Here is a 12,772-nt window from a genome sequence, read left to right as displayed (position 1 = left end):
TCAACTTCCGTCACAGCTTCTCTCTCCATACCTGCCTTTCCCCCTTACTAACTAACCACCACTGTTCTCAAAACAGTGGCTATCAAAAACCAAAAAACATCCTGACTAAATGTGGAAAGGTCTTAAACAGATATTTCCCTATGAAGATAAACAGATGGCTATATATATATATATATATATATATATATGGCCATGAAAAGATGCTTAATACCACTAATCACTAGAAAAATGAAAATCAAAACCATAATGAGATACTATACCTTGTAGGATGACTGTTAATATATATTAGAAAAGAAGTATTGGTGTGGACATAAAGAAATTGGAACTCTTATGCACTGCATTTGAGAATGTAAAATGGTATATATAGTTTCTACAGGAGGCAAGATGATATTTCCTCAAAAAATTGAACATAGAATTAGCTTAACTGTTATACCTCTGGATCTATATCTAGAAGAAATGAAAGCAGGAACACAATCATGTATTTGTCCTCCTATTTACAGAGTAGCATTATTTATTATTCATAGTAACCAAAGGTAGAAACAACTCGAATGGCCACCAACAGATAAATGAATAAACAAAATATCATGTATACATCCAATGAAATATTGCTCAGTCATAAAAAGGAAAAAAAATTCTGACACATGCTCTAACGTATATGAACCTTGAACATATTATCCTAAATAAAGTAAGTGAGGCACATAAGGACAACTAGCACATAAAGAATTTAATGAAGTACCTGGAGTAGTCAAGTTCACAGAAACAAAGAACAGTGATTCCCAGGGACTAAGAACTTTGGGATGCATGGTAGTAATGATTGCACAACAAGGTGGACGTATTTAAAGCAAGGAGTGGTGCACTTACAAAAAGCTAAAATGTCAAATTTTATTTTAATTGTATTTTGCCACAATTAAAAATATTTTCAAAGTTACTGATACTCTATAGGTGCTTAGTGCTGTTCTCAGGTCTTTAGAACTGAAATTCACTCATTTTCTCCTCTTAACCATACTAAGATATAAGACTTGATTATTTCCAACGTGGAGATAAGAAAATTGAGGCACAGAGAATGGAAGCAGTTGCTCAGCATTACACAAATAAGGCTCCACTGTTAGGGTCTATGGTCATAACTGCTAAAGTCTGCAGCCTTTTGTTATTTGTGAAAATGCAGAATTGATCCTGTCAGTCGCCTGTCCAAAAGCCTTCAGTGGCATAAAAGATTCATAATTGAATAGTCTCAGAGTCTGGCAGAAAGCACCTCTATTCCCACTCTTACTCAGTTGTCCAACTTCTTACCTCCTTTACTGCCTTCTTGTGTTTGTAGCTTTTCTGAAAATGCTGTGTTGCATCTTCTCTTGATATTCTCCATATCATTCTCCACCACATATTCCAAAGACCTCTGCACAACGTTTTCTACCCATCCAATCACTCCTGGAAGTCTTGGTCAGGTGGCCTTTGCCTGGTCTTTGGTACCTCTATTCTAGCCCTGTCATCTTGTGCTACCTGCACTATCTTCAACTGTGACCTGGTTTGTTTCTACCATGGGACGTAAGCTTGATTTAGAGTTTACTTATTATATGTCCAACATCCAACACGAGGAGTGTTTTACACACTATAATAAAACAGACTCCTGGCAGAAAGAGCTGTGTGAATGATGGTAGACTATTGGTATAGGATCTACAAGTAGTATAAAATGTAAAACTATAAATCCACAAGAGATACAGATGTGGATTAGCAGAAAATCTGTTTCTGAGACAATAGTAATTAAAATTAAGTATTAATGTTTTTACTACCAAATTATAAGTGCTGTTTCTTTCTAATACTTTATGTTATAGGATTAATACTTTAAAAAAAAGAGGTGGGGCAGTTCATAATGTATTTCATGCCATTCTACTTTTTCTAAGACTATTCCAACTTGTTAGCTAATTCTTTTTCTAAGACTAATGCAGTTTCCCAGTTCTACTGTTTTTTCTTAAAAACAAGGAATTTCACCTCAGGCATTCCCTCCCCATCAAACTTTGCACTGGTAGATCCCATGGCTTCTGCCTGTGACATTTGCCACCACCTAGTGGTCCCCTGGGGCATTATTGTTTCACTGAATCATAAATCTGCACAAGAACCAAAACATTTTCATAGTATTCCACTAGGTGGCTGCTTTGTTTAGACAAAAGGCAGATTAGTAGTGATGGGTGAAGAGAAGTGCCCTAAGGCCTTGCTATATTGTTTTTTTTTTTTTTTTTTTGCATTGCCTGTTCAATTCAGGAAAGAATTAGAAGTGAAAATGTGCCTAAACAAAGAACACTCAATATTATATATATAACACTTATTATGCCTGTAGCTAAAAAAAAAAACAGTCTTTTAGTAGCTGATTTTTACTAGACATGGGGGCATCTGAAAGGTTTGACTTCCTTTCTTGTCTTTTTTTTTTTAATCCAGCATCTAATGCAGTACCTGGCACATAGAATTATAAGTGTTGAAGGGTTAGATAAAAATAAGAGAGAAATTGAGGCATCACACATAAAAGTGTCAGCATTTTTCCTGTCACTGATCAACTTGAATTTTAGACCTGTAAATTTAGGATACTAGCACATTTTAGAAGATGTACACTTAAGGGCTAGAAAAGTAATTTGTGTGCAGGCTTGCTAACCACGTCCCAAAACCCGTGAATTAAATGGAAAGAACAAGGAAACAAAGTCCTCTTTGGATGACTAGAAGCTTTCATCTGTGGTCAGAGAGCTAGAATGAACCAAGCATGATGCTAAGGACAGAATAATTCACCTCTTGACCAATTTAAAATGTGGAGTAGCTCAATTACATGATGTCATCTATTCTAAACAGGTTAGATAAAGGCATTAAAATACCAGTTTAATACCAACCAAGAATGACTATCCATTCTGAATTGCCTCGCCTTTCCTGTCTCCTTGTGTGATTATTAGAATCCCTTTCATTTCTCAGAAGTGTTCTTATTCAGATGATCAATCCCATGATTACATTATGTATAGTGAACAAATTTAAAACACAATTCTTTCCTACCTTTGAATTAAAATTTTGAAATTTTAAAATATTGAAAACTCATTGTGATGAATATCCAAAAACATTGATTTTTAAGAAACTCTATGGAGGTATAATTTTCATACTATAAAATCCATTGTTTGTGAATGTATAATTGCATGATTTTTAGCAAATGTATAGTTTTTTTCATCAACATCACAAGATAATTTTAGAAAATTTTATCATTAGAGAAACTTCTTTCATATTCATTAACCCCTGCCTTTGTATCTCATTCTGAGTAACACAGATCTGCTTTCTGTCTTGACAGATTTATATTTTCGGGGCAGTTCATATAACTGTGGTTATACTACATGTAGTTTTTGCATTCTCCTTCTTTTGCTTAGTGTAAAGTTTTTGAGGACCAGTTATGTTGTAGAACATATCAGTAGTTCTCTTTTATGGCTGAATACTGTTCCATGGTGTATCTGTACAACATTTTTGCTTACTTCCCAGCTAATGGATGTCTAGGTATTTCCAGTTCGGAGCTGTTATGAGTAACTCAGCTATGAACATTCACATATATGTATTTGTGGAGACATTTATTATTATTTTTATTGAATGGATTTCTAAGGATTTGCTGGCTCATATGATAAATTTAACTTTTTAAGAAATTGCTGAACTATTCTTACGTGGTTGCACTATTATACATTTTTTCCAGCTACATATATGGATTTCAGTTTCTCCATATCATGACTAACACTTTGGTATCATCTGTCTTTTTTATTGTAGCCAGTCTAACAGAGGTAAAGTAGTTCCCATGTGGTTAAGCTTAATGTCTCTAATGACAGAGATCTTTTCCATTATATATTAATCATGTATCTTCTTTGGAGAAATCTGTATTTCAAGATTTTTTGACTTATTTTCTTACTATTAAGCTGTATCTACATTGTAGATAAAAGTTCTTTATCAAATATATATGATTTGCAAATGTTTGTCTACTGTTTTTCTTTTCACATTTTCATATGGTATTTTGAAGCACAAGTTTTTAATGTTTTTTTATTAGTTGTCCAAGAAAATACAATGATCTTGACATATCATACATTTGATTCAAATAGGGTATGAATTCTCATTCCACATGTACAGATTGCAGGATCACATTGGTTATACACCTATGTGTATACATACAGAAATCCTAGTGTCAGTTGTATTCTGCTGCCCTCCTTATCCTACCTCCCTCCCCTCCCATCCTATTGTCTACTCATTCTACTGTGACACTTTCTCTCTCTCTCTCTCTCTCTCTCTCTCTTTTTTCTATTACCTTCCAATGGATACTATATTTGAGACCTCAAATATAGTGAAGATTTTTCTCTTGTGTTTCCGTTTAGAAGATTTTGTAGTGTGTCTTCTTTTAATTAAAGTTATGATACATTTTGAATTAATTTTCATATACTTAGGCACATTTGTCAAAAATCTGTTGGTTATAAATGTGCCAAGTCAATTTTTTTTATTTCCTTGAATCTTCTTGGATTAAATTTAGCTTATTCTTCTTTTTCTACCTTTTAAAGTAGATTATTTTTTGATTGACTTGAAAACTTTCTTTTTTTATATAGTCAATTAAAGCCATACATTTTTCCTGTATACATTGCTTTATTGGTATCTCATAAACTTTGACATACCATATGTTCATTTTCATGTATTCCTTGGTTTTCAGCAAGTTTAGAGTGATATTTTTGTGGATCTCTGTATATGTCCTGATTTCTGTTCCTTTAGCTTATTAAATGTATAGATTATTATGTCTCAGAAATGTAGGAAATTTTTGCCATTATCTTTAAATATTTTCTAGATTTTTTTTCTTTTTTCTTCTTCTGGAACTCCCCAATGCCCATATATTGGTATGCTTGATGTTATTTCAAAGGTCTCTAAACTGTATTTAATTTTTCTTCAGTCTTTTGCTCTCTCTGTCTCAGAATGGATCATTTCTGCCAGCCCTGTCTTCATGTATACCAGTTCCTCTGCTGTCTTGAATATTTTCTTGATTCACAAATATATCATTGCACTTAATGTTTTTTTTTACTTCAGAGTTTTTATAAATAATAATGGGATTCATTACACCATATTTATACATGCAAGCAGCATAATTTGATCATTCTTATTCCCCTGTACCTTCTCTTTCCCTTGCCACTGCCCCTGAACCACTTGCTCTACTAATTCTTCTGTTTATTATTATTATTTCAATTAGTATATTATAATTACACAAAAGCTATATTTATTGTGGTATATTTGTACATAGACATAGCATAGTTTTATAGATATTTTTCCCCGCTACCTCCCCATTCCCTCTCCTCTTCCCTCTCCCCATCTAAATCTCCCTCCTCTACTTTGTTGGTCTACTTCTGTTAGTTATTTAAATTGATTCTCTATTGTTGTTTGAACATATTTGTTAATATTGCTTTGATTTTTTTTTTTTTTTTTGCTAAGTACAGTATTTAGAGACACTCAGAGATGGTTTGCTTTGGTGTTTTTGTAGTTTTTTTAGAATGTTCATACTTGCCTAATTCTCTACATGCCTTATATTTTCTATTGAAAAGTAATTTGTTGAAAATATATTGTAGCAACTCAGGATTCTCATTTTTCTCCCAAAAGGTTGTTGTTTCTATTTGTTCATTTGCTTAGTAAATTATTCGTGAAATTGTATTCCCTGGGGAATGTGGTTACATCTATCTTTTCTCATTTTTTTAATTTACTTCCTTTTTTTTTTTAAGTCTTGGTTTGTTTTTAAAACCAAGCTTTCTATGGGTTCCCTGTGTCTACAGAGTACCTGGCTGGATTAAGTACCTGTCTCAAGTACCTGAATTAATGCTTCCATCCTGCCAGAAGAAAATACACAGGGTTTGAGTGTCACATTCAAAGTTCAGGCCATTTTCAGGTCTTGCATAGGTTTTTGTTTTTGCTGAGACTTTGTGTGTTCTCTGAGGATGCTCATAGTTCAAGGTATCTGGCTAGTTTGAGCTCTCTTGGGTTTTCCTTGTGCATGTGAAAAGACCCAACCAAGCGTATGCTTGCTCCAACCATGACCACAACCTCTGACTAGCAGAGCAGCTGCCCTGCCTGCTTCCTGGGATTTTCCATCCATATTGCTGGCCACTAGCATGGCTCTACCCGCAAACTAAGTGAGCTTCTTTCATCTGGATGGCTTTGCTGCCAGTCCCCAGAACCTCCATGCCATTGAGCTGGGTGTTGGGCATAGGAGGAGGAACAGGAGAAGCTCAGGAAGGAGCAGCACTGTTATTCCTGAATTCTGCTGTTTTCACACATAAACCAGTCTCCAGTTGTATATGCCTTTGATCATTTGCAGAGGGTGAAATGCTTTCAGTTTTGTCCATTTTTCCAACTTTTATAGGTGCTTCTCATATGGAAAGGTTGTATTGAACCCCCTCACTAGACCATAGCTAGAGGGTCTTTTAAAATATGTAAAGAATATATGTAGTTAAATTTTAATTAAGGATGGAGCTTTATTTAGGATTTCCAGGTAATACCACGACAGGACCACTCATTGTGGTTTACATACTTTTGGCGTGGCAGTTGGAAAATGAGCCTGGGAACAGGAAGGCTTTATCTGATCCTCTTCCTGAGACTCCTTTCAACATGAGAAGGCAGTTAAACCACCCTGTGTCGCCATGATATACAGCAGTTTAATGGGCTGGAATGCAAAGCCTTTTACTACTCCACCTTTATCTATTTCTTTTACCCCAGTTTCCACTTGAACTGTATGACATTTATGAGGTTAAGATGTAAGACACAGTCACATTTGTTCTTTGGTATAATCCAGGCAGATTTTCTCATAAGAAAAAAATGTCTTCTTTACAGTGTACCCTCTTACAGATTAAAGCCCAGCCGAGGCAGGGCACCACCTTTATGTGGTAATAGATTGCATCCCTAACTTAATGAATTGGTTTTCCACACCTCAGTTTTCTATTTCTTTTTTCTATTCATAAAAGAAATACATGCTTTTATACAGAGGTTGAAAACTGCTACTAGAACTCACTGATCCTTCAAATAGCAGTATCACTACTCACAGTTTAACTTGTTTCTTTCTAGTTTTGTGTGTAGTGTCACATCTTTTTCTCACAATGCCTCTGTTATTTATACCCTGCTTTTAAAATTAGAATGTAAAATTTATTAAATCCATTTACATTTTATCACAGACATTTTGGAATATTCATTAAAATGTGCAAAGGTCATGTGGTTATCTTCTACTTGTTCTCATTTGTACATTTATATTTGCCTATGTTAATTTTATCAAACGTAATTGTATAGCATACAAAGTTTTATTTATTTATTTTTCATATTTGCATTTGCCTAATGCACATACTTTTTACATGTTGTCATAAACTATAAAGAACCATAATTTTACATGGATATAAGGTATTTCATGTAAATATAATTATTTAACCATTCTGACATTCTCAGCCAGTTAGGTTTGTTTTCTAGTTATTACAGAAAAAAAATCCACATAATGAATAGTAAGTATTATTTCTCCAAGGATCAATCCTAAAGAAAGAGTTGCAGAGTGGAATGACTGGGTCAATTGTATGAGTAATTGAGGCTCATGAGATATTGATTCTGACCAGGTAGCTAGTAGTGATCACTGACAGCCGCACTTCCCTTATCCTCAGGAGCCCACACTGTTCTCTCACTCACCTGGTACAGTGATCAAATTTTTTGTACCAAAGCTCAGCGTAGTGTGCAAACAGGTGGAAGAACAATGGCAATTGATAACAATTCTTGGCATATGAGTATTTCACTAGCACATAAGTGAAATCTGTTTTTGCCAATTTAGTGCAAGTCATAAATTATATTTTCATTTTCCTTCTGGAAGAAATAAAAGAAAGCAGTTTGTTAACCTAAATCTCTCTAGAGTTAAACAAATGAGTCTTTCATTTAAGAATTTGTCTTTTTTACAATAAAACTGTTCTTTGATGGAATGAGACAGTTTTTTCCTTCTGTACCAAATAGGATCTGAAGAAGAAGCTGAGGAAAAACAGGACAGTGAAAAACCGCTTCTAGAACTCTGAGTTCAACTTTATAAAAAGTAAGTGTTTGAAAATGAAACTTTCAGCAGAGTGGTTCACAAAATGCAACAAACAAAATGAAACTTTCAGCAGAGTGGTTCACAAAATGCATTTTCTTTGAGTGGATTCAGAATAAACTTCAGGGAATATGAGTAAACTCCAGGGAATATGAGGGAATATGAGGGAATATGAGTACAAGTATATAGCCAGATTCATTATATTTACATGAAATCAGTAATCACATTTCCTTATGTAAAATTTTTGAATGTTTTCTGCATAGGGGTAAATTTGTAAAATGGAAAATACCTCAGAGTCCTAAATCTCCAAAGAAAAAGGAGAGATTCACATCTCCTTACTTAGAGTGTCTTTTTGTTTCAAATATTGTTTTAATTTCAAGCATTAACTTTTTTGTGTTCCAAGGAGAGCAACCTGTGATATGTAGGGACTGTTATTACCATTGTGTCAGATGTAAGGGAACAGTGGGTGAGGAATTTCCCCAAAATCATATAGCTAGAAGGAGAGTGTCAAGCTCAGACTTGGGCAGTGGGATATCTCAAAAGTTTTGGACTTCTGAGATAAAAACTGCTGGAAATTGAAAGCTCTGAGGCAGAACGCATTGTTAAACCCTTTTAGCTCCTCAAAAAAAAAAAAAATCAGCCTCACAAATAGAAGGCCAATAAATAGCAAGTGAGTTGTATCAGCGCCTCCTCCTAAATATTTCACCACAAAAGGAAAAAGTAGTAGACAGAATATGAGTCCCTGTAAAGACAGACAGAGGCAGTCTGGGCAACAGAGGCAGCCAGGTTCCTGGTGGAAGAGACCAGTGCTTGCATTGGTGGCACCTGACACACAACAGATGCTTCTCTCCACACAGCAGGGTAAAGAGGAGGCAAATACGTGGATAGTGGAATAGTTGAACATTTTCTGAAATGCTTTAAAATAACTTCAGGTATGGCCACAGCCATGTCCTTTATGTGCCTTTATCACAGTTTGTCTTCGATATAGACCCTGTTAGGAAGATAAGAGGCAGTGCAGAATTTTGCCTCTTAACACCATACCTCAACCTGTTTGTCTTCACTCTTTTCCTAAGTGTGAAGAAAACCCTCACTGAAGTCATCCGAGGGAAGAAGATGGAGATGGGGTCTCCCTATTGATAGTTGAAATGGCGACATCCACTGCTGACTTTGTTGAACAGCTAGTAAACTTTTATTTATGGTGATACCTCACGGACATTTTCCCACATCCACACACATTCAGTCTCCTGCCTCTGGCTGGCCAGGTCATGTCATGATTATTCCTCTGTTCAGTGAGACTGAGTCTGACTTGTCAATGAATAATTGAAGGAAAGTTGTGTGTGTGCTGTATCCTAATCAAAAGACTTCTTAATATGTTGAAATAACACTTTCTAGTAAGTGAAATACCTTTTATTTTAATTCATAGGATGAAATTTTTTGTTTGTTTCATGTCTCAGATTTCTTTTGTATTTCATTTATTAACACCCTACATTTCCCTTGTGTTTTTTTAACTCATGCACATGTGCTCTTTGTACAATTTTTAAAAGTAATAAAATCCAGCATATCAAAATGATTAGTTGTATTTTCTTGGTTTACTAATGTCTTTACCCTAAAGTGTTGGAATAAAGAAAGAGGACAAGGAGGGATTGTGAATACATGTAAAATGGTACCATATATTTTATTATTTTTATTATAAATTTATATCTTTCTCTGAGATATAATTCTGAAGTGTCCATAAAAGGACTAAGAAACCATTGTTATCATTTTTCCTTTGTGTTTTTGCTATTTTGAATTAAAATGAACTAAATTATATCGTGAGTTATTTTTCAAACATGAATATTCCCCTAGAGAGTTAGTATACCTGTTAGTTTTCCATCCTTCATGGTGCCATTCAAGAAATTGTATATAATGGTGATGATGTTGATTTAGGTGGAACCTTATGATTTGTGCAGCTCCAAGCCTCCCTGCTGTGGTGCTTGTTCTAAGTGTGGGTCACATCTCAGCAGTGTGAATTGGAGGTTGACTCAAAGGCTGGCATCTGACCACAAGGAGCTTCTTATTGTGGAGAAGAGCCAGGAAAGTCCCCAGAGTCTGTTCTAGAGACTGATACATAAGGAACTCAATAAAGTTATCTCAGTGTCAGTTTCCTTTCTCAGAAGTGGAGTTGTATATATACCAAACCCAGAGATAAGGCCCAAGCAGGACATCAGGTATTTAAATTTATCTACAGGAAGAGTACTTCCCCAAATGAGATCATTTGAGGAAGTAGGGTGCTAGGCTGCCAATCATTTTAGGAAAATAATTCTCACTCATAATATGGTTTGAGCATAGAACAAGAAGAATGATGGAATAATTGCAATATGGCATGAAGTCAGACTGAGAGCTTAAAGCAATTATCTCAGAAATAGTTATATTTCCCCTTGGGAGTGGACAGATGAAACTAGGGTCCTGGGGAGCCATTCTGGTAGGTAGGGTGCGGGTGGAAGCATTTTCTTTTTATGTTCACATTGCTGAACAACACTCTTCTGTCTGACCTCAATCACCTTTTCATTTCAGGTTAATGTCCTCTGTTGAGCCTTGCTTAGGTTGACTCTGAAGTCATCCTGTCCTTGTAAATGGGCTTCACATTGTTCAGCATATGACTTTCAGTTATACAGTTGAACTCCATGGTTCTGTATCTCTGAGTTCTTGAAGCATATTGCCACTGCCCTCATCTTTGTGTATCTTTGCCAACAGCTTCATGTACACTGGTCTTGTGTCACTCTCTACACCAAGAAAGTAAACTGAAAGGTACCAACCAGCATCCATAAATCAAGTACTTGGGAAAAGCACAGACACTGGGTGGAATGTTGGGAGCTACCCTGGGGCTGCATATGACCTCTTCTCCATTCTTCAGGACAGTGACAGAATGGACAGAAGATGCAGTGTCTGAGAAATCCTGCCATCAGATTCCCAGTGCTTGGGCAGCTGAGGCACTTCCTTTGTCCCTGGATCACAGCAGGGAGAGCAGGTCCCATCTTAGTCTCACCATGTGAACTTAGATACCTCTTCCAACTAGCTGTAGACTTCTGAAACAGAGCAAAGTTGGTTGTGGTTTAACTGCCCCCAACTTCTCTTCCAACACCTCAGCCACCTCTTGATACACAAACAAGTAGGGTTGGTTTGACTTTAAGCCTTTTCCCTGAATCAACCACATTTGACAGAGCATAGAAACAAAAGAAACCTCAGAAACTAAAAACTGCATCAGCCACACCAGCACCCATCCCCCATCCACTCTGTGTCCCCCACCACCAGAGCTCTCCCTTTCTGTACTGTTCAAATTCAGGACTGCATGGGGGAGGAAAGGGTTTCAGGTTGGAAACCACAGAGGCGGCTGCTTAGTGTCCAGCCAGTTATGTCAGCCCACAAAGCTCTCAGTGATCTCAAATATTCCTGCCTTTGTGTCTGCTTTCCCAGGGCAGGGAGGGTTCCGAATCTCTGAACAGGGGGAGGAGTATTTGGCTGAAGGAGCCATGGTCAAAGCAGGTGCATCAAGGAATTGATCTAAATCTTTTTGAGTCTGGTTCCTCTTATTTTGTTTCATAATAGGAATCTCTGCTTATTTTCCAAAGAATGTGCCTCACAGAAAATAAAGGTGATTGTAAATGAGCAAAACATTTCCAATATTAAAAAAGATAAGACATTTTTAAAATTCAAACTTTTAAACTTTTCTAACTTTAAAAGGTTTCATTAATATAGAAAAATATACACTATTTTTCAATCACCTACCGTACATTTAATATTTGTATCATTTCCTACAGAAATGCAGACACACAGAGCAAACAAGTATCATATTTCTTAGTATTATTACTCAGTAGTAAAAATGATCAGAGGACCAGAACTTTGCAAAGTTACATAAATACATGTTAAACGAAAAGATGTTTATCTTCACTCATAATGAGAAAGAAAACAGTAATTAAAACCTCAGTGAGATTCTATTTTTCACCTATCAGGTTAACAAAGTCCTGATGTTTGACAGTATACTCACAAATTCATGTACATGGGGATAGGCAAGCCGTGTGGGGCTGTCTGTGGAGGGCAGGTTGGCAGGGCACACAATCAGATGGACATAAAACTGGTGATTCATAGTAGCAATAAATAAACCAAGGGCCTATAAGAGGAAACTGATGTTATGTAATTTATGTTCACCAGGGAAATACCTCTGGCTCTCTAAATATATATACATAAAATGAGATCTCAAATTTATAAATGAAAAAGTGCAGAATAATATATACTATATGTAGGAAAGCATAATGGGAATATACACCCATATATATGTTTATATATATTCCTATTCACAGGAATTTAAAGTAAAATATTTGGGGGTTTGAACCATGTGAATGTATTATATAATGATTTCAGTAAGTTTATCCTATTACAATATTATATTGTAATATCTAACATCCTGATTATTTTCCATTGCTTTAAAGGAATTTGCATTTGTGAAGATGTGTATTTGTCTGTCATTTGACGTCCTTGATTAATTTCTTATTGGACATTTGTGTTAATTTGAGGCTAGTGTATGTAGTGCTATACTGAAGGAACATCCTTGCGTATAATTTTAGCATATATATTTTGTTTCCTTTGATAACTGATGAATCAAATAGTGTAAACAATTTCCTGATGAATCATGTTCCTTATATGGGTGCTGTGCTCTCTCTA

At 35.6% G+C, this 12,772-nt stretch overlaps 1 protein-coding gene across 4 annotated transcripts in view; it reads left to right on the top strand.

Annotated features, from left to right (window-relative positions):
• Stard3nl (STARD3 N-terminal like) overlaps positions 1–12,772 on the top strand; it is a 54,342-nt gene that overhangs the window by 37,994 nt on the left and 3,576 nt on the right. For 3 of the 4 annotated variants that reach the window (XM_040291848.2, XM_005319203.5, XM_040291849.2), the window contains 2 exons: positions 8,002–8,077; positions 9,148–9,644. In XM_040291848.2, the coding sequence (XP_040147782.1) occupies positions 8,002–8,060 (59 nt within the window). In that variant the 3' untranslated portion in view covers positions 8,061–8,077; positions 9,148–9,644. Of the gene's footprint in view, positions 1–8,001; positions 8,078–9,147; positions 9,645–12,772 lie in introns of those variants that run through there. The other variant, XM_078039848.1, reaches the window with a different exon arrangement.

The sequence above is a fragment of the Ictidomys tridecemlineatus genome, chromosome 2 (assembly GCF_052094955.1).
Source record: "Ictidomys tridecemlineatus isolate mIctTri1 chromosome 2, mIctTri1.hap1, whole genome shotgun sequence".
Classification (NCBI taxonomy): Eukaryota; Metazoa; Chordata; class Mammalia; order Rodentia; family Sciuridae; genus Ictidomys; species Ictidomys tridecemlineatus.
This window is presented reverse-complemented; position numbering and strand designations above follow the sequence as displayed.